Source organism: Geotrypetes seraphini, chromosome 4, assembly GCF_902459505.1.
Source record: "Geotrypetes seraphini chromosome 4, aGeoSer1.1, whole genome shotgun sequence".
Taxonomy (NCBI): domain Eukaryota; kingdom Metazoa; phylum Chordata; class Amphibia; order Gymnophiona; family Dermophiidae; genus Geotrypetes; species Geotrypetes seraphini.
The window spans coordinates 204081084-204103008 of NC_047087.1; the positions used below are offsets into that span (position 1 = coordinate 204081084).

The 21925-nt window shown below is 42.4% G+C and overlaps 1 protein-coding gene across 6 annotated transcripts in view; it reads left to right on the plus strand.

The window, feature by feature from the left end:
• The window catches only part of GBF1 (golgi brefeldin A resistant guanine nucleotide exchange factor 1), a 516681-nt gene that overhangs the window by 390656 nt on the left and 104100 nt on the right, over nt 1-21925 (plus strand). For all 6 annotated transcript variants that reach the window (XM_033940425.1, XM_033940426.1, XM_033940429.1 and 3 more), the window contains 3 exons: nt 5141-5264; nt 5453-5524; nt 12485-12579. In XM_033940425.1, coding sequence (XP_033796316.1) covers nt 5141-5264; nt 5453-5524; nt 12485-12579 — 291 coding nt within the window. The remainder of the gene's footprint in view (nt 1-5140; nt 5265-5452; nt 5525-12484; nt 12580-21925) is intronic.

Sequence of the window (21925 nt, forward strand, 5' to 3'; positions counted from 1 at the left end):
GCACAGAAGACTGGAGCCTATCCTGGATCTGAAGTCCATAAACATGGCACTGAGAGTTCCATGCTTCTGCATGGAGATGTTCTGATCAGTCATCGCAGTGGTGGATCTGAGGGAATTCCTAGCATCACTGGATTTAATGGAGGCATATCTTTACATTCCCATTTTTCCAGAACACAGAAAATATCTGAGATTCCATGTTTTCAAGAGATACTTCCAGTTTTTGGCTCTGCCTTTCAGATTGACCATGGCCCTACACACCTTTACCAAGGTGATGGTGGTGATAGCAGCTCTCCTTCACAGGATGGGCATACAGGTTCACCCATACTTGGATGATTGGCTAATCAGAGCTCCCTCAAGACAGGAAGGTGAGCACACAGTGCAGCAGGTGGTGGATCTCCTCCAGGGACTTGGTTGGATAGTCAACTACAACTGATTCAGTGCTTGGAATATCTAGGAGTCTGCTTCAATACAGCAAGAGACCACGTCTTTCTTCCCAAGCCATACAAATAGAAGCTCAGGAAACAGATCTCAGAGATCTTAGTTGTACCAATGCCTACGGCCTAGCATTACCTTCAGGTACTGGGCTCAATGGCGGCCACCCTGGAAATCATTCCCTGCGTGAGAGCACATATGTGTCCACTCCAGAATTCTCTTCTCTCCAGGTGTTCCCTGCAATAGCATTCTCTACAGATGGAAAACAAGTGGTCCATAAATTATCTAGAACTGAGAGTCATTCATTTGGCATTGAAAGCATTGGAGACATTCCTGACAGGAATGGTGGTCAGAGTATTCTCCAGTAATGTCACCACGATAGCTTATGTGAACAGACATGGAAGCACCAGAAGCGCCCCATTACGCCTGGAGGCACAGATGTTCTTCAAGTGGACAGAAACTCACAGATGCTCTCAGCAGCCCATGTGGCAGGAATAGAGAACATTCAAGCTGACATTTTAAGCAGGTAAACTCTGGATCCAGGGGAATGGTCCCTGTCCCAGAGAGCATTTAGTCTTATTATGCAGTGCTGAGGAAACCAAAAATGGATTTCATACCCTCAGCCAAGAATGTGAAAGCAAATTGCTTCTACAGTCAAACCAAACCAGGAAGCACAAGGTTGGTAGCCCTGGTTCAGCCCTAGCCCACAGAGAGTCTACTCTATGTTCCCACAATGTGCCAAGGTGGGCTGGATCATCTGCAGAGTCATGAGCCTTCTGTGTCTTGTAATACTGGTAGCTCCAGACTGGGCTCATCGGCCTTGGTATATGGAACTGGTGCGACTGCAAAGAGGCAGGTGTCTCAAGCTGCTGGTTTTTCCAGGGCTCCTCAGTCAAGGTCCAGTTTCCATGGAGAATCTAAAATGCTTTGGTCTTAAGGCATGGCCCCGACTTGTGAGGGTTACTTTGGAGGTAGTCGGTGCGACTCTCCTTAGAGCAAAGAAGCCTTTGATGTTTGCAGCTTACACTAAGACCCTGGAAGGAACAGGCACCAATTCCGGTCATCCTGGCATTTTTGCAAGCTGCACTAGAAAAAGGCCTAGTCATTGCTTCTCTCATAGTACAGGTGGCAGGCCTCTCATGCTTTCAGGCTTAGGGAGGTAAGCAGTCACTGGCATATCGGTTCTTGAAGGGGGTGCTCAGATTGCATGTTCCATTGCACTGGCCTTTCCCATCATGGGACCTTAATATCGTGCTGAAGGGCCCTTATAAGCCTCTGAAAGATGCATCCCTTTTGGACCTTATGGTCAAGACGGTGGCCATAGTCTCAGCAAGGTGATTCTCGGAATTGCGGGCTCTCACCTGCAAAGAACCCTTCCTCAGGTTTACAGAGGCTGGTGTTTCACTGTGGATGGTACCTTCCTTTCTCCTGAAGGTGGTCTCGGCTTTTCACGTCAATCACGAGATTTATTTGCCCGCTTTTCACCCTAAGGGTTCCGCTAAACAGGATTTTGCAGAGGCAGGATGTGCGAAGAGTTCTACTTTACTACCTGGAAAGGACCAGTGATTCACATCTCTGGCCATTTTTTTGTGTTGACCAGCTGATCAAGACGAGGCAGGCCAGCCTCCAAAGCTTCGATTGCTAGATGGATTTGCATGGCAATTTCTTCTTCATGTATTGCCTGCAGAAAGCAGCCACCTGTCTCTTAATCACAGCACATTCGACTGGAAGTGTTGCTGTTTCCTGTTCCACCTGACGAAATCTGTAGAGCAGCTGCTTGGTCTACTCTCTATTCCTTTACAAGGTTCTATAGAGTGAATGCCATATTTGGGTCCTTGATGCTATGGCAGTCTCTTCTGTCCCTCCTTGTTTCCCTACCTCTTCAGTTCCCTGACACTAAGCAGTCATTATGAAGCTTACTTGTTCTCTATTTTTGCATTTGTCAACTGGAGAAGGGGAACCCCCTACATTTTAGTTTCAAAGAATTTCCATTATAACCATTTTCTTTAAATTGTTTTGTGTCATCTGCAAATTTGATCACCTCACTTAACATTCCCATTTTAAGATCATGTATAAATATGTTAAAAAGCATGATCCTTGTACAGATTGCTGTGGCACTTCACTATTCACCCTATTCCATTGAGAGAACTGACCATTTGTTTCCTATCTTTTTAACTAGTTACTAATCCACATAAGAACATTGCCTCCTATACCATGTTGGTTTTTAAAAAAAAATTTCCTAGGCATCTCATGATGATGATAGACTTTGTCAAAAATGTTTTGAAAATCTAGATACACTACATGAACTGGCTTGTATTTATCCACATGTTTTTTCACACCTTCAATAAAAATGTAGCAAACTGGTGAGACAAGATTTCCCTTAGCTGAATCTGTGTTGACTGTGTCCCATTAACACTTGTTTTAAACATTAAGTATTTTTGTTCTTTCTAATAGTTTCTTCCATTTTGCCATCTGGCATACTGGTCTATAATTTCTCAGATCACCCCAGTAGCCCTTTTTAGAAATTCATTACATTAGCCACTTTCCAATCTTCAGGCACCATGGACAATTTTAATGACAGATTTCAGTTTACTAATAGACAAATAATTTCAGCTTTGAGTTCTTTCAATACTCTGGGATGTATACCATCCAGTGCAGGTGCTTTACTGCTTTTTAATGTGTCAGTTTGGCTTATTACATTTTCCAGTTTCACAGAAATTGGTTCTCAGTTCTTCTATATCACCACTTTAAATACCATTTCTAATATAGGTAGCTCCCTTACATCATTCTCAATGAAGACCAAAGCATTGGTGTTGTGAGGGGGGGAGGGGTGGACCACTATGGTGCTGTCTTCAGAGGGGGCACCAGCGCCTCTCCTTCTTTCCGCCCCCCCCTCATGTATCTCTTTATATGCTCGCCGGCAAGTGTGGCATCTTTCACTTGCTACTAGCACCAGTCTTGGCTCCGTTATGACATCGTTTCCTGGTTGTGGGACCAGGATGTGATGTCAGAAGAAATCCGAGGACAGCGCAAGCAGCAGGTGGAGGATGCTGCTTGTGCCAGCGAACATTTCAAGAGGTAGATGGGGGGGAGGGCAGAGGGTGCATTCAAGCAATAGCAAAGAGTGGGAGGGGCACTCAAGTGGTAGGGAAGAGTGAGTGGAGGGGGTGCATGGCACAGCGATGCATATCACTTAAACCTGCCACTTCTTCCTCTATAATATTGCCAAAATCTGACCCTTCCTCTCTGAGAATACTACCAAAACACTTATCCACTCCCTCATCACCTCGGGCTTAGACTACTGCAACTCGCTACTCTCAGGCCTTCCACTTAGCCATCTCACTCCCCTCCTATCTATCCCGAATTCGACTGCATGACTCATTTCGGGAGAGCCACTATACTCACGTTACCCCTCTCCTAAAGTTATTCATTGGCTTCCCATCCATTTCAGAATACAATTCAAACTCCTCTTACTGACCTACAAATGCACTCATTCAGCTGCCCCTCACTATCTCTCTTCACTTATCTCCACCCCCCCCCCCCATGAGCTCAGCTCAGCTGGTAAGTCCCTCCTATCTGTGCCCTTCTCTTCAACTGCCAAACTCCATCCCTTCTACCTTGCTGCACCATATGCTTAGAACAAGCTAAACGAATCCTTACAGCAGGCTGAGAGTCTGGCAGTGTTCAAGGCCCAATTAAAAGCCCACCTCTTTGAAAGTGCTTTTGACGCCTAACTCCTCTCTCACCTTGGGTTCTGCATCCCTAACCCTGTATATCATGTCTGTCTGTCCATGTTAGATTGTAAGCTCTTACAAGCAGGGACTGCCTATAAATTTCAAAATGTACAGCGCTGCCTTTCAGCACTATATAAGTGATAAGTAGTAGTAGTAGTAGTTACAGCCTTTATCTGCTTCAGTCTTTTCCTTCCTCCCTCCACTCCATTCCAGGGTCTAGGACAGTTTACTGTGACCGTTTTAGCATGGCTATTTCAGCACAATGAACTGGCCATGATGAATCTGATTCTCCTCCCTGCCCTCCCCATCACAGTGTCACCAGTGCACCCCTCCCGGTTGTATGGTGGGGGGCAATGCTCCCCCCCTCCTAAGATCTCCTCCCTGTTCCCATCAGCAGCCTCACCAGTGTCGCTGCAGCAGGATGCCCTCTCTGCTGAACTCTGCCCTCCCCCAGAAGAGAAAATAGCCCTTCTCCCTACCTTCCCCGCTTCGATAAGCAGCAGCCCGCATCCCACAATGAACTCTGCAGGACAGGGCCGAAGACGGATGACTGCTGCAGCAGGATGAAACAATTCATTATGCGGATGTTTCATCGCGGCTGCAATGAAACGTCCTAGCAATGAACTGGCTGCGATGAATTGTTCCATTCTATCCTTTCCAAACCTGCCGAAAGAGCCACTTTCTCCCAGGCCTGATATTCCCTTTTACTATCTCCTCCTCCTATGTTGTTCTCCCCTCTCCCCCCAAATCCACAAGCTCCAGTTTGTTGATGCTACTGCCTTTCTCCTTCAATCTGTTATGATTTCAAATCATTTTCACATTTTGCCAACAGATGATAAAAATTAAGCTAAACTAAACTTCTGTTGTTTTTCTTTTTCTTCTACTCAAAACAAAATAATCCCTGGTTATACCTCTTATTGTTATTACTTTTCTTGACTAGAGTTATGAAATGTTTTCTGAATGTTTGTTTCTAGTGGTGAGTCGACAGTGCTGAGCTTCGTTAGCTGGCTTACACTTAGTGGCACAGAGCAGTCTAGCCTGCGAGGACCATCTACAGAGAACCAGGAGGCAAAGCGTATGGCCCTGGACTGTATAAAGGTAAAACTCGAGACTATGAGACTGCGATAGGCTGTATTATATGAAAGATTGGTGGGGGCAAGTAGAGCTTTATAGATAATTTACTAAGCATAGAGATTGTTTAATGATTATTATAGAGCGTAATAGGATAGACTGATTAAAACCATGTCTGTAGCTGAATTTTTGCCTCTCATATTTTTTCTGCTCAGCTATGTGACCCTGAGAAGCTGATCACAGAAAGTAAATTCTTGCAGCTGGAATCCCTGCAGGAGCTCATGAAGGTAATACTCACAGCCCCAGTTTCCTAGGGCTTATGGGTAGATTGTATGGCAAGAGAAAATTCTGTGGCAAAGTTTGAAGCTTTGAGCATATATTTGTATATTCTGCATGAAACAAAAGAGCCAAATATCTTTCAAATTTTGAATATGTTGCATTTGTTTGCATCTATAATCGAATATTTTTCTGAAGAAAGTAAGTTCACACAAGTGACTGTACTCATTGTGAGATGGTAATTCCAGAGTTCTGGAAAGGCCACAAAGTCTTAACACCGCATGTGCCTAAATTCCCATGCTTTTGTCCATCAGAGATTTTGAACACGATGAGCTGCTTCTGGGCCTGATGATCTTAGTTATTCTTCTGTTTATTTACTTGTCCAAAACTCATCAACTTAAGTTTTTGGTACATCCTTACTTTTTAATATCTGCTAGTCTGCATGCTGGATTTTTTTTTCCTCATCACAAGTGCAATATGGCTCTGTCCATCCAATATCTTTGTCAAGTTATTTGGTTATTTGTATTAGTGAAAATTTCTCTGATTTTGCCATAACTCTTTTCCTTCTCCTATTAGAGAATTATAGCAATGATTTCAACACCTGCCCCATGTTCAAACAAAAGATATCCATCATGCACCATCACTATGTTTGCTGAGAGAGCTGGATACAGTAATTCAGGTTGCAGTATTTGTGTACAGGGGTCATGCTTAGACCAGGCTTCATGCTTATTATACCGAAAAGGAAACAGACATCTCTATTGTATTAGCATGGAAGGCTCACAGCATGAAACAAGGAGCTACACTGATGTTGAGACAATGCTTACATAATCTTTAGCTGCTTTCATGCCTCATTCAGAAGATGGGTTCAGAAACCAGGATGTCTTTACTGCCTTTACTGAAGACAATGAGACTAAACATTCAAACATAGAGTCATAAAAGGCTAGTGCTTAATTTTGTATAGGAGCTATGAAGCATAGCTAAAAGAACATGGGATTATTGGAGCCCCTGTACCATTCAAAGTACTTATGTCTGTTAGAACATTCAGATTTTGAGGTTAAGATGTCATATTCATCTCCTATTTATTTATTCATTCATTCATTTTTATAGCCCGTCCTCCCCAGGAGTCCATAATGAGTTACAAGGATACATACACAAAGTTTTCAGGAACAGAGATATGTACATTACAGAGTTAATAAGATGCTACAGGATCAAAACACAAAGCTATAGAATCAATAATTTACAACTTATAGAGAATGTGACTCAGAACACATGCTTTGCAGAATCTAAGAAAATAAATCATAGAGTCTTGAATGGGCATTAACATATCTGTAGTGAACGGTAGAAGAACCGGTTAGCAGGCACAGGTGTTCTGAGGTAAGGTACATTGAAACAAAGTCTGTCAAAGTTTGAGACCAGAATTTATCCAGTCCATGAAAAGAAGCATCTTTCCAGAAGGTCAGTAGGTTATCAATTGCCCTAATGGCAGGAGGAAGTTGATTCCATAATTAAGGTATGATATAGGAATATGATCGCTTTTGGGCTGTCTCCCATTGGAGGCTGTTTGATGGAGGGTTGGAAAGTCTTTCAGCTACCAACCTGAACTCTTTGCGATGGAATAAAACAGGAGGATTAAGGAGATGCTTCTTTAATACACCATGTTTGCCACGGTTTGAATGGCAGGGATATCAACTCCTCTTGGTACATTTTATGATGCACTTATTTGTACCACCTGTCCAAACATTGAGCATACTGATGCTGATAAAAGTTTACAAATTAGAGCAGAGTTATTTCAGAGCAGGCAGCTTCTGTCTTTCAGTTTCAAATGGTTTCTTGGTTAAGGGGATAGCCAGCCTCTGATCTTCATCCTTAGATTTGACATGTACTCAGCCATTCATTGAGTAGTTCCTTATCTCCTAAAATATATAGCAACACTAGAAAGTTCAAAGAAGAGCGACCAAGATAATAAAGGGGATGGAACTCCTCTCATATGAGGAAAGAGGTTGGGGCTCTTCAGCTTAAAAAAGAGATGGCTGAGAGGAGACATGATTAATGTCTACAAAATCCTGAGTGGTGTAGAACGGGTACAAGTGGATTGATTTTTTTACTGCATCAAGATTTACAAAACTAGGGGACACTTGATGAAATTAGAGTAAAACTTTTAAAACCAATAGGAGGAAATATTTTTTCACTCAGAGAATAGTTAATTTCTGGAATGCATTGCTATAGGATGTGTTGAGAGCAGTTAATGTAGCTGATTTTAAAAATGGTTTGGACAAGTTTATGGAGGAAAAGTCCATCGTCTGCTGTTAAGACAGACATGGGAGAAACCACTGCTTGCTCTGGATTGATGGCATAGACTTTGCCAGGTACTTGTGACTTGGATTGGCCTCTGTGAAGATGGGATACTGGGCTATTATGTTCTTATATTCCTTATCCATAACAGACCAATCCAGACAAATGAGTTATGATTCCTGCCAACAGATGCAGATAGAGAATAAAGCTCAGATCTGACTTTACTCCTTTGTTTTTCAGCATTTCTCTCTCTCCAGCAGATGACACATCAGTATTGCTATTCCTTAGGGCAGTGGTCTTCAGGCCACCCTCTCCTGGTGGAGCAGGATCCTGATCAATCTCTGCAGCAATAGACTTTTAGCTGCTTCCCCTGGTAGAGCAGGCTCCATAGATCAGGTTGCAGAGAGTTTGGCATTCAAGGTGGCCCCAGTAAAGCAGGTACTGGTAAGTGAGCACCCAGAGCGCCACCCTTCAGTTGAGCAGGCTTACAGACCTTCTGCTGCCTTTAGAAGAGCAACAACTGGTGTGTTCCCAGGTTAATCAGGCTTAGCAGAGCAAAGCCGGATCAGGGGTATCAGATCTTACACCCATCTCCTTCTATCCCCTCTGCTTATCCCCCACTACTGCTTTCTGACTTCTTTACTTCTCTGCAAGAGAATCCTTTCAATGAAAAGCCATTTTTGTTGAGGCTATTGAAAAGAAGAATACAAATGAAATAATCTATTCTTAGTATTTAGTTCACACCTTCCTAGTTCAATGAGTTACACTCGGGTGCAATGGGTATTTCCTTATCCCCATAGGACTTGCAGTCTATTTGTACTTGAGATAGTGGAGGGTTTAGTGGTTTGTTCTGGGCCACAAGCTATGTCAGTGGGATTTGAACAATGGTTTCCCTGGTTCACAACCTTCTGAGCTCCCCTGGGAGAATATGGTAGCATAATAAATGACTGCAGATAAAGACCTGAATGGTACATTCAGTCTGCCTATTAGTTATATCCATTAAAAATACATGATTAAATTACCTTGTCTCTTCTTTGATATTTCTGGGTTATAGTCTGTAAAGTCCACCTAGTATTGTCCTAGGTTCCAAATGCTGAAGTTGACGTCCAAGCTCGCTCCAGTCTATCCACCCATCCTGTTTGCAGGATATCTACCATAAAATCTGGCCAGTAACATCCTCATGTTCCAAGTTAGTGAAGTTCCCATTGATGCCCTCCCCAGCCCATCCTACACCAAATCACCAAATTTGAGACACAGACCGTGTAAGTCTGTCCAGTACTGGCCTTAGTTCATTAATTTACATCCTTCATTTCTAATTAGAAATCCTCTTTGTTTATCCCATGCTCTTTTGAATTCCATACCATTTTTGTCTCCACCACTTCCCTCAGGAGGGCATTCAGGTATCTACCACCCTCTCTGTGAAAAATAATTTCCTAACATTGCTTCTGAGTCTTCCTCCCTGCAACCTCAAATTATGCCCTCTATTTTTACCATCTTCTCTTTTCTGGAAAAGATTTGGTTCTATGTTAATACCTTTCAAAAAATGGAAACAAAAAATGAAAAACTACAAAAACCTGATAAAAGAAAAGCGTTACAAATACTATGCTCAAAAAATAGGAGCAGTCAAAACAAACAGCAGAGAACTGTTCAAACTAGTGAACAGACTAACAGACACCATACAGATCCTAAAAAATCACAATGAACAGATACCATCGATAAACACACTCGCCACCTACTTCAGCAAAAAAATCACAGACTTAAGAGCAAAAATACCTACTCCCACACCCGACTTCGAATTCCACTTCGGACCGCAGGAAAGGGAGTCCAGTGTCAATATGATCTGGAATCAATTCGAGCCCCCCAATTGGAACCATTTCCTCACCTTATTCAATAAATATGTCAAATCAAATTGCCTATTAGACGAATGCCCATCCAAGATCATGCAAGTTGCAGTACCCAAATTTAAAAGGGATCTATTTAACTGGGTAACAGCCACTCTTAAAAATGGGACATACCACGAGTATATGGGACATATACTGATCACACCCATCCCCAAAGACCAGGAAAACTCTATTACATTGACGTCCAATTATAGACCCATAGCGAGCACCCCCTTGTTCACCAAACTGCTGGAAGGGCTGGTCAATCTGGAACTAGTAAACCACCTAGATAAATTCAATCTCCTCAACGAACATCAATCTGGTTTTAGAAAAGGATACAGCACTGAGACAGTCCTAGGCTCTATCCTCAATTACCTATACGATCTCTTCAGTAAAGGTACCAGCGCCCTGATCCTACAATTAGACTTTGGTAGTGCTTTTGACCTAGTGGACCATGAAATAATGCTGAATTGCCTAGACGCAATGGGTCTCTCAGGAAGAGTTTGGACCTGGTTCCAAGGCTTTTTAACTAAACGATCTTATCAAGTGGTCTATGACGGGAACTACTCTAACTCTTGGAAAAGCCCTTCGGGAGTACCTCAGGGTTCCCCTCTATCTCCCACCTTGTTTAACATCTATACCTCTTCCTTAGGTCACCTACTCCAAAAGCTAAACCTAACATATTACATATACGCAGATGACATCTCTATTCTAATTCCAGTGACCAATGCCACCTTAAATCACATTTCCCATATCATGACTGAAATTGAGCAATGGACTATCAATTTTAAACTGAAACTGAATTCAGAAAAGACGAAAATTTTCCTGGCAAACCCAAAGGACAAAATCACTACAACAACAATACATCTAAACGGTCACGACCACCCAATATCTAAAAAAATAAAAATACCTTAGATACCCACTTGACCTTGACTGAACACACAAATTCGATGACTAAAAAGTGCTTCTCCATACTTTGGAAACTAAAAACCATAAAAAAATATTTCGATCCGCTATCTTTCAGACTACTGGTACAGTCATTGATTCTATCCACCCTGGACTACTGCAACATCATTTAAGTGGGTATACCTAAAAAAAACCGTGAGAAAATTAAGAATAGTTCAAAACACTGCCATCCGCTTAAAGAAAAGTGACCACGTTAGTCCCTTTTACAGACTGCTGCACTGGTTGCCAATTGAGGCACGAATCCTATTCAAATTCTCTTGCTTTTGCTATAAACTGGTGTGGGGAATGGCCCCCAACTATTTACTATCTCACTTCGAATTTTACTCCCCCACAAGGACAACCAGAAATCACAGCCTTTTTGCCTACCCGAAAATCACAGGTTGCAGATACCGAACCTTTCTGGATAGAACATTCAAGTTTCAAGCTGGTAGGCAGCAAACTTGGCTAGGCTACTTCATTGATGGCGCCAGGTTGACATACGGTGCCTTTTGGAAAGAAATAAAGACCACCCTATTCAATAAATTCATTTCCTAGGCAGACTCCCCCCCCCCCTTTTCAAAGCTTCTGTTGACCATACTGAATCCACTTTTCCTCATCAACAGCATCCTGTACTCACTTGACCGTTCAATGTCTTCTTCACAATTTGTATCCAGTTATTCGCTGGCTTTTCAACCATTTCAATGTAACATGTCAAAAAATATATTGTAACCTATGTATATCTTTCCTCTTGCCAAATTGCACCATGTAACCACTGACCGCCCAGTGTCCTCTTCTTCATCTGTACACTGTAATTTGCTGTCTGTGCAGCTAATCTTTACTGTGAACCGCCTAGAAGTCGCAAGATTATGGCGGTATAGAAAAAATAAAGTTATTATTATTATTATTATTATTAAATGTCTATATCATATTTCCCCTGTCCCTCTTCTCCTCCAGAGTATACATATTTAGGTCTTCCAGTCTCTTCTCATACTATTTTTAGTTCAGACCCCTTACCGTTTTCATTGCCTTCCTCTGGACTGCTTCAAGTCTTTTTTTTTTTATTTATTTATTTATCATTTTAATGCATCCTATACAAGATGTTTAAAGAAATACAGAAATATATTGTTCTCTTAGTCATATTACATACTAAGAATTGAAATTTAAACATCCATATAAATCATATAATACAGTCCACAACTTGGGGAGAAGATACCAGATACGGCCTCCAAAGCTGAACAGAATACTCCAAATGTGGCCTCAACACCTCCTTTCTTTGCTGGTTATTCCTCTTTCTATACATCCTAGCATCCTTTTGGCTACAGCCACTGCCTTATCATACTGTTTAGATGCCTTTAGATCCTCAGACACAGGCACCCCAAAGTCCCTCTCTCCATCAGTGCTTATCAGCCTCTCACCTCCCAGCACATATAGAAAATTGAATAAATAAATTTAAATGCCAGGCTGCTACTCCACGCCAGTCCAGATGCATGAGCTTAGACTGATTCTGAATATGTCAGGAATAGTTTGCTTCAGAAGCTACCAGGCAATCATTACTCCGGAGCTATGAAGGAAAACCCGAAATTCTCATTGGTTAATCTTCATCATTCTATCGAATTCTCCTTCATAGCTCCGGAGTAATGATTGCCCGGTAGCTTCTGAGGCAAATCCCCTGCAAATGCATTTCAACTGTATGCTTTAGACATAAAATAGTTGATATTTGAGCTTTAGCTTCAGCGTTTAACTTACGGATATAAAGTTTTTGTATTTGTGGATTTTTTCTCCAGTTCCTCCTTATTTTTCTTTTTAATAAAAATATGTTGCAGTCCATAGAAGATTAAACTTTCACTCTTTCAGGCATTGATCTCTGTGACTCCAGATGAAGAGACCTATGATGAAGAAGATGCTGCCTTCTGCCTGGAGATGCTACTGCGCATTGTACTGGAGAACAGGTGCTGTAACATAATACAAAGAGATCCTTTACAATCCTAGGTTTGTTGAGATCTGTTAATTGCCTTTCTGAGGAAATTCACCCAAGGGTGTATATACATGCTGTTGCCTTCTGTCTGGGCTGAAAGAATGTTGTATTTAAACAGAATGCCACAAGGTTAGCCACTTCTATCAGTAGTCCATGTGTCTCTAGCTTCTGGTTTACGACCTGGATTGCTTCATTTGTTGAGACATTGGTGAGGAGGGAAATCACATCAAAACCAACCAGAATGTCTGTGTTGCTCAGTCACAGGCCATTAATGATCTCTATGAGATGGGCAGAATCTCTGGTATTCAAGGCTATGTTATCCGTTAAAGTTCTTAATTTTCGAGCCTGATAGCCTGAGGCGGTATTGAACTTAAAATGAGTCATAGTGGAACTTCCAGTTTATGGATCTTGGGTAGGCAGTAGAATCTGGGGAGTTGGGTGGTATTTCAGAGCCCCAGATTCAATCCCAAATCTAATCCGATACACAAACACACACCCCGGAAGGAAAATGATCTGTAGTATCTAGTGGCACCCCCTTCCTCCTAACTTTTAAAAGCCCTGGTGAATAGTGGCATCCCCCTCACCCTCAACCTGTCTTGATATAAAACCAAAACAAAACAATCTCCCTAGTGAGTGGTTGCACCCCCGATCCTTCCCCTAGATCCCTGTACCTCAGTGAGAGAGGAGCGATGCCCACTTTCTGCTGCCTTAACATTGCCATTTTCCCTTATTTGATAGTATCTACACAATTACCAAATAAGGGAAAAATCCCTTTTATGGCAGGCTGACTCCACCTGGTGCATTTTAGGATGCATCATGTGAGGCTGGTCACTGCCATGTTCAAAGATGGGAGTGCTAAGACAAAGTGAGTGGCAAATTTATTTAAAATAATTCTTTAAGATGCCTCTCCACAGTTCTCCTGAAATTGTAAGGCACGTCCATTTCCCAAATAGTCACAAACTATTGCACAGTGGCATGGTGTGTCACTTACTAGTGCAGTCATAAGAACACAAGCAGTGCTTCTGCTGGGTCAGACTAGGGGATCTATCGCGCCCAGAAATTTGCTCACGCGGTGGCCCATCAGGTTCAGGACCTTTATAATAGTCCTCTATCTATACTCTTCGATCCCCTTTTCCTTCAGGAAAGCATCCAATCCATTCTTGAAACCCAATAGCGCACTCTGTCCTATCACACCTTCTGGAAGCGCATTCCAGGTGTCCACCACCCTTTGGGTGAAGAAGAACTTCCTAGCATTGGTTCTGAATCTGTCCCCTCTTAGTTTTTCCGAATGCCCTCTCGTTCTTGTAGCTTTCGAAAGTTTGAAGAATCTGTCCCTCTCCACTTTCTCTAAGCCTTTCATGATCTTATAAGTCTCTATCATGTCCCCTCTAAGCCTCCGCTTCTCCAGGGAAAAGATCCCCAGTTTCTCTAATCTTTCAGCATATGAAAGGTTTTCCATACCTTTTATCAGTCGCGTCGTTCTCCTCCGAACCCTCTCAAGTATCGCCATATCCTTCTTAAGGTACGGCGACCAATACTGGACGCAGTACTCCAGATGCGGGCGCATCATCGCCCGATATAACTGCAGGATAACGTCCTTCGTTCTGGTTGTGATACCCTTCTTGATAATACCTAGCATTCTTTTCGCCTTCTTAGAGGCCACTGTGCTGATGGCTTCATTGTTTTGTCCACCAGTACCCCCAAGTCCTTTTCTAGGCTACTTTCACCCATTGCCAGCCCTCCCATCGTATAGCTGTACATCGGGTTTCTGTTTCCTACATGCAAGACCTACATTTTTCTACATTAAAGTTCATCTGCCATTTATTCGCCCACTCTCCCAGTTTGTTCAGGTCCCTTTGTAAATCTTCACAGTCCTCCTTAGTCCCAACCCCACTAAAAAGTTTTGTGTCATCTGCGAATTTTATAATTTCGCATTTCGTCATAGTTTCTAGGTCATTAATAAATACATTGAATAGCAGCGGTCCAAGTACCGACCCCTGCGGAACACCACTCATGACCCTTCTCCAGTCTTGAGTAGTGGCCCTTCACTCCCACCCTTTGTTTCCTTCCCGCCAACCAATTTTTGATCCATCTATGCACCTCTCCTTCCAACCCATGGTTCTTCAGTTTCCGTAATAGGCGTTCATGGGGTACCTTGTCGAAAGCTTTTTGGAAATCCAAGTATACGATGTCTATGGGGGCCCTTCGTCCATTTGTTTGTTAATTCCTTCGAAGAAGTGCAGTAAATTCGTTAGGCACGATCTTCCCTTGCAGAAGCCATATTGGCTTGTTTTCATCAGTTTATTCCTTTCTAGATGCTCATTGATGCTGTCTTTTATCAGCACTTCCGCCATCTTCCCCGGGACCGAAGTCAGACTTAACTGTCTGTAGTTCCCCGGGTCACCTCTCGAACCTTTTTTAAAGATGGGTGTAACATTTGCTATCTTCCAGTCCTCCGGGATCACCCCTGTTTTCAGTCAGTGCATTATAATACCATTTACGACAATCTGTTCATCATAGATCATTTGTTTTCCCTTAAGTATGAAATAAATTTTGACTACAACTAATATGGAGAATTATAGGGTTCTGTTAAAAAAAAATTATCAGCAAGAAATTCTTTATTTTCATTATAATCTGTGCTTTGGAGATATGACATAGCCACAGACAGTACATTTTTTTTCCTAATAGTGTTAAAGGGTACTTATTTCCATTTACAATTTATTCTAGACATTTTTTGAACAAACATATTTCATTTCTTCTTAACACCTGGTTTCTCTTATTTGTTAACATAAAGTTAGAATGGATAGAAGGGATTTAAATTAAATGAAATAAATTAAACTAAAATGTCACAAGTGAGTGACTCTCAAGATTCATTTGGTGCAGTGATCTGGAAAAGGATTTGTATGATGCACATTTAAAGAGCTGACTTTTATAAATTTTGAGTTTATATATTGCAGCAGCAGAAAATATTCATACCCATGGTAGCAGAACAAAAACAATAGAGCACTGGCAAAAATAAAAACCTGGTTTGGAAGAAAAAGTAAAAAGAATGATGAGGCAAAATAGTAGTACAGTTTTTCTTAATATGGAGTTGCTTGTTTGAATGCATGTAATGAAGGTCAGGATTTTCATCTGGAATTAAAAATTACACATCATTGAAATGACTGCAAACACAAGCTGGAAGCCACATTTGTGCCAATTCCTAGTGAAGAATTTGTAAAATATATAGGAATCTATATTCTAAGAATTTGAATAACTATGAGGCAGTTTTTATAGCTGTTTATTAAGGCTACACATTAATTGCGATTAACATGTTAATTTATTAATCACAATTTTTAAAATTAATCGTGGTTAATAAATTTAATTGCTTTCAATTCTTTTTACCTGCTTTTTCCCCTGCCCTCAGCTGCCATTGCTTCTCCTTCCCTCAGCCCATGTTTCGTCATGATTGGCCTGCCAAGCAGCCTCCTGATTGACTCTTTCCCCAAGGAGCCAATGAGGAGTACTGCTGCTGGGGAGATGCTGGATATCAGCTGTGCTGCCACTTGTACCCAAGCTAGCTGCCTGTCCACCTGCCTACCCAAACAAACTGCCAAGTGCCCAAGCTGGTGAGTATTACTTATTCCATTCCCCAGCTTGAGGTCCAGTGCTCCCTCTTGCCCCACCCCCATGAGGTCCAGTACTCTCTCTTCCCCCACCCCAAATGAGGTATGGCACATTCCCCCTTCCCCCTCCACAAGATCTGGCGCTCTTTCTCCCCTTTCCCTGCCTTCCACATCTATGAGGTCAGGTGCTCTCTTGCCACTCCAACCCATAAGGTCCAGTGCACTTCTCCTACCCCCCCCCCCCAAATGAGGTATGGCACACTCCCTGCTTCCTTTATTTTTAATTGCATGTTTAAAACTTTTAATTGAAATGCAGCCCTACTTTAGCCGTTAAATGGGCTGTTTGAAAATTGCTTATCCTTTTTTTTTTCCATTATATTTTTATTTTCAAATTTTACAAAAAGTGTACATAATAATAAAATGAAAATTGCTTATCCTGTGTGGGTGTAAAAATAGTCACACTGTATTAAATGTGTATATTTAGCTGTATTCAGTAGAAGCATTCCTGGGGATATCGGAGCACAGATGAGGACAACATGCAGACAGTGCCTTGCTTAAATTCATCACACCTTTGTGCATTTTTCATATTTTACTATCTAAAAATATAAACTCAAAATGTATTTTTTTAAAAATCTATGGAAGTACTGTATTTATAAAATAATTAAGAAACAAAAAAGACAATCCAACTTAGCAGCGGTTAGAGCCTACTTGTATTTCAGTCACAGTACATAGTTGAGCCAATTCAAATAATCCTGGATGAAAAATCAAGCTGTTTCTATTGTATGAAGTGAATTTGAAGTAAAAATTTAAACATGTGAAACATGGCGCCACCAAAATTATTCACATATGGTTAGGGTTACCAGATTTTACTCACGTAAAATCTGGACCCATAGCCTCACCCTCCAGGCCCACCCAGTTTCACCCCGCCCTGTTACACCCAAGTCACGTCCCAATACGCCCTAACCTCGCCCCACCCCCTCAACCTGTTCTCGTCCTCAGGACCACATCAATAGGGCATCTGCGCATGCACAGATGCAATGCGATGATGTCACATGCATTGCATCTGCGCATGTGCAGATGCGGTCCTAAGGTGGAAGCTTTTCAAAATCCGATCAAAGTGCCAGGTTTTGAAAAGCTGTCCGGGTGCCCGGCCATGTTCTCTAAAAAGATATGATTATTCAAGCTAAATATTGGATTAAGACTCTAAGGCCTAGATTCTGAAAAAACGCGTAAAAAAATGACTGGCTGCTGTCGCAGATGTTACAGTAGTGATTTTAAAAAAGCAAGTCATTCTCCAAAAATCACTCATGCAAATGAGATTGGCAGAGAGTAGCAAACACTCGCTAAATTTGGCATGTGCCCATCGCTGATGATAGAGATGGGCACATGAACAGAATAAACACCCAAAAAAATACCCCAACAGCGGGAGAAATGCCCAATCTTTTGTGCTGCCAACCAACACAGCACCGCTAACCAACACACCCCTTGGCAGCGCGAGAGATTCCCAATCCAGGGGCTCAGATTCCCTTGTCATCCTCATCTTCTCACGCAGGGCCCGATTGCATTGCAGGATCCGGACCACTTTGGTCTTACAGCCTGGCTATTGAACATGCTGCCTTAGTGTGCAGGGGCTATTTCTCGGCCATGTTTGCCACTGTTCTCCATAGCAAGAAAAAGTTCATGGTGGTGGCCTATGAAAGTCTTGGAGATGTTATCAGACGTGGTACATGCAGAAACTCAAAGATCAGTCTCTCCCATTGGATACTGGAGTTTCTTCAGGATGACCTGGCCAGGGCTTCTCTCAGGGTCCAGACTGCCGGTCTCTACTGCCTCGGCCTTATATATCTGACGAGCTTCTTGGCCTCTCATCTGGATGTCATCTGTTTTCTGAGAGGCGCACTAAGACTTTGCACCCTAACCCCCTTCCCCACCAGCTGCCCTGTTTGTCTTGTAATCTCAACCTGATCCTCCAATCTTTGGCTCGCCTGCCTTATGAACCTCTGGAATGAGCTTCCTTAAGGGATCTCACGGTCATGACTGTCTTTCTGGTGGCCATTACCTCTGTCCACATGGTTTCTGAGCTTCAAACTCTTTCCTGCCGGGATCCCTTTTGGCATATCACAGATTATCCCAGGACAAGCAGGCAACATATTCTCACATGTGGGTGATGTCATCCACGGAGCCCCAGTACGGACACTTTAAAAGTGCATCACCACTTTAGGAAATTTGGAAAGTTCGCGATAGCCTGCACCAATGTAGGCACGGCTCCTCAGTTCTTAGTTTTCTGTGGAGCTAAGAAGTCGAGTTTTTCAACGTTCCTTGAAAATTTTTGCTTGCCTTCCCGCTCTCACGTTCATTTATTTCTTTGTTTGTTTACTTAACAAAAAAAAAAGAATTATTATTATCTTTCTTTTTTCTTCAGACGTCAGGTGGGTTGACCGGCAGGGCCCTGCATATCACCTCAGCCATTGGATTAAATTTAGCTGAGGCAGTCTTCCCATCCCAAAATTTTTAAAACAGTGCGGATGGTGTACTTGCATTTTTTTTACTTGCGGACCCTCACAGCTGGTGCTTTCAGTGCCTGGACCCGGAGCACCGGATTCAGAACTGCATAGTGCACCATGAAAATCTGTATCCTTCAACAGGAAAAGTTGTTCAGTGTTAGCATGGAGGGAGAGACATCGAAGACACAGATGACCAAGTCACTGATACAGCCTGATGTATCATCATCGACTCAGGTGTTGCAAGTCATCGCTCCATCTGGTAAGCCAGTTAAAAAACCAACAGCTTCCCAAACGGGATCGCAGGCCACTAAGGCATAGAGTCCATTCATGCCGGCCACGCGAAAACCCCTTATGTGACTAGTTCCACCACTGAAGGGTGATGTATCTTCTGAGTCATCCTCTCCGGAACATGTCGCAGCACCAGTGGTACTGGCGAGCAAGCCAAAGGTACCAGTGCTAACTTTCCAACAGAAGCTCGATGCTTTGTTCTGTGAGGAGTATGGGGATAAGTTTAATCTTTTTACCCCCGATGTCGACTCCTCTAGTACCGACCCAGCCTCAGTCTGACACTGCAAGGCCTTCTGGTACCATCGATGCACCAATAGGATTCTCGACACCAATCATCACGTCCATCCAGTTCCACATCGAAGCATCGCTCATCTAGACATCGATGGTCTTCATCTTCAACATGATTCCACATTGACAGGTTTCTCGACAACGTAAACTTTCCAAAAGCCCTTTGACTCCAGACCGGTACCAATCAAATAATCGTTTTATGCTACTGAGGAGGATTCTCCTGCTTCCAAGTCTCCAAGACTTTCACCTGGAAGGGTGAAACTTCTCCCACAGAGAAGTTTTCATTCATCCGCTTTATTCATCAGCTGGGGATCGTTTTTTTCAGTAAACTTGGGAGTCAGATTCTAAATGCAGACTTTTTAGAAACTTTGGACTATGATCCTCCTAAGGAGCTCCTTAATCTGCCTTGACCTGGCATCCTGAGAGAAACCCTCTACAAAAAGCAGTATGTTCAAGTATGCCTTCCACTGTACCATCAATGTTAGCCGGTACTTTCCAATAGACATCCATTGTTTTTTTTTTCTCCTAGGCTCCTGTTTTCTTCATGCCAGAGGTTTGGGAGTGGCTGGGGAGGAGGAGGCCACCACATCCTTTTTAGGATGTGTTTTACCTTTGTTCATTGGATATCAGGGGCTCATTTCCATTTTTCACTCCATATGTAATTTTTTCTTTCCCTTTTGATTGCAGCACTGGCTTATGCTTGCTCGATCAGCTTGAGGTTTTCTCTTTGATCTGTTGGTGCTCCTTATTTGCGCGGTACCATCACCATTACCCTTTGCTTCCCTTTTCAGGGTATTAAGGGGCCTGATTGAAGTGCATCAGATTTCAAGTGGCATTCACCACTATCAATATAAGGTTCAACCTCTTGGCTGGACATCCTTTCCAGTGGTTTTTCACCAGGGGCCTCGTGCTAATATGACCTTGAGGTTTCAGGACCTTCAAGTCTCTCCTATGGAAGCTTGATTCTTCAAGGATCTGTGTTCATAGGATGTGTTCTTAGCGCCATATCACATCATATTGTTTCTTTAGTATTTGGGGTTTGAGATCAACATTCTCAAATCACAACTTCAATCTTCTCTAAATCTTAAATTTATAGAAGCTCTGCTCAACACAGGGCGTGTCTCCCTTAGCAGTGTCACAACACCTTTATCCAACTTTGTCTTCCAGGTGTTTAGTTTTAATCGCTCTAGCAAAGCGTATTATGGTTATTCTGGGACATGGCCTTTACAGGGCGTTTCTTCCTCAAGAGCGTCAGGATACTTTAGATTTGTCATCAAAGGGCCTGGCTCCAGTCATCTTTGGCCAGGTGAATGATGGTTCTTCTGGGCCACATTACCTCCACAGTCCACATGACTCCTTTTGCGAGACTTCATCTTAGGATGCCTCAATGGGCTCTAGCTTCACAGTGGTCTCAAGCGATCGATCTTCTCTCGCACCATATTTTTGTCATCTTCTCTCTTCGACGGTCGCTGCTGCTTAGCATTCAACAGTAGTTTATTTAGATTCAAGATGAATCATTATTTTACAGAACAAGCTACTGAGTAAGAAGCTGAACATTTTCTGCAAAATCTGCAACTGAAGGGATCAGTATTCAACTGTGAGCTGGACATATAACAAATAATTTTCTGCATAAAGTTGTATTTCACATAACTTCTCTTGATGGCCCAAATTCTTCCCCTTTTAAAATTCATAATTTGTGGTCATTTGGTGACTTAAATGACCAGAATATATGCTTCCTACAGCCCTCCATAAAATAAAACCCCACACCACTTATGCAGTCTGCACTCAATGCTAGTCATATAAATAGTTTTAAATATAGGCACTTAAATGCCTGGCTTAGACTATGATTGTTGGAGAGAGTGCACTGGCTACTTTGGCTTTGCAATGTTCAGAATGATACATAAATGTATGGTAGAAGATCTAAAATGTTTATATAAAAAGCATCACAGAGTAGTAATACAAGGGTAAATCAAAAAGTAAAGGCAAAATACATTTAACAGCTTAAATAGAAGTAACTATGAACAATTTCCAGTTATCACTTTTCCATATAGTCCCTATGCAAGAAGGCGCATTTGTTGTATTGTTCAGCTAGCTTCTGTATTCCTGCAGAGAAGTTTTTCGGCTGCTCTCAAAGCCAGGTGAGCACCGCTTTCTTTACTCATCATGCTTTGTCTTTTGCTCTCTGGGTCACAATGATGTACCCATGTCTCGTCGCCAGTGACAATTCTCCCCCAGGATACTCTGCTCTTCATACAATTTCAGGAACTGGGTCGCACCCTCCACACACTGTTGCTTGTGCAGATTAGTAAGCTATTTGGGAACCCATTGTCATCATGCATTATGGCAAATGCAGATTCATAGCTGATGTCCAAATTTGCAGCCAGTTGAGACAGTCTTTTCTACTCAAGACATCCTCCTTGTCAATGTGCGCTTGTGTGCGTGATGTTAATGGGCAACCAGAATGACCTTCTTTCTGCTGTAAACCTTTCATTGATGCATGGTGCTATGTCCACACTGAGTCAATATCCAACGGTGAATTTCCACAGGTTTAACTTTCTCTGCCCAAAGAAAACACACTATTGCACATTGTTCTTCAATGGTGCAATCTTGCAATGGAGCGTCCACGTTTCTGAAC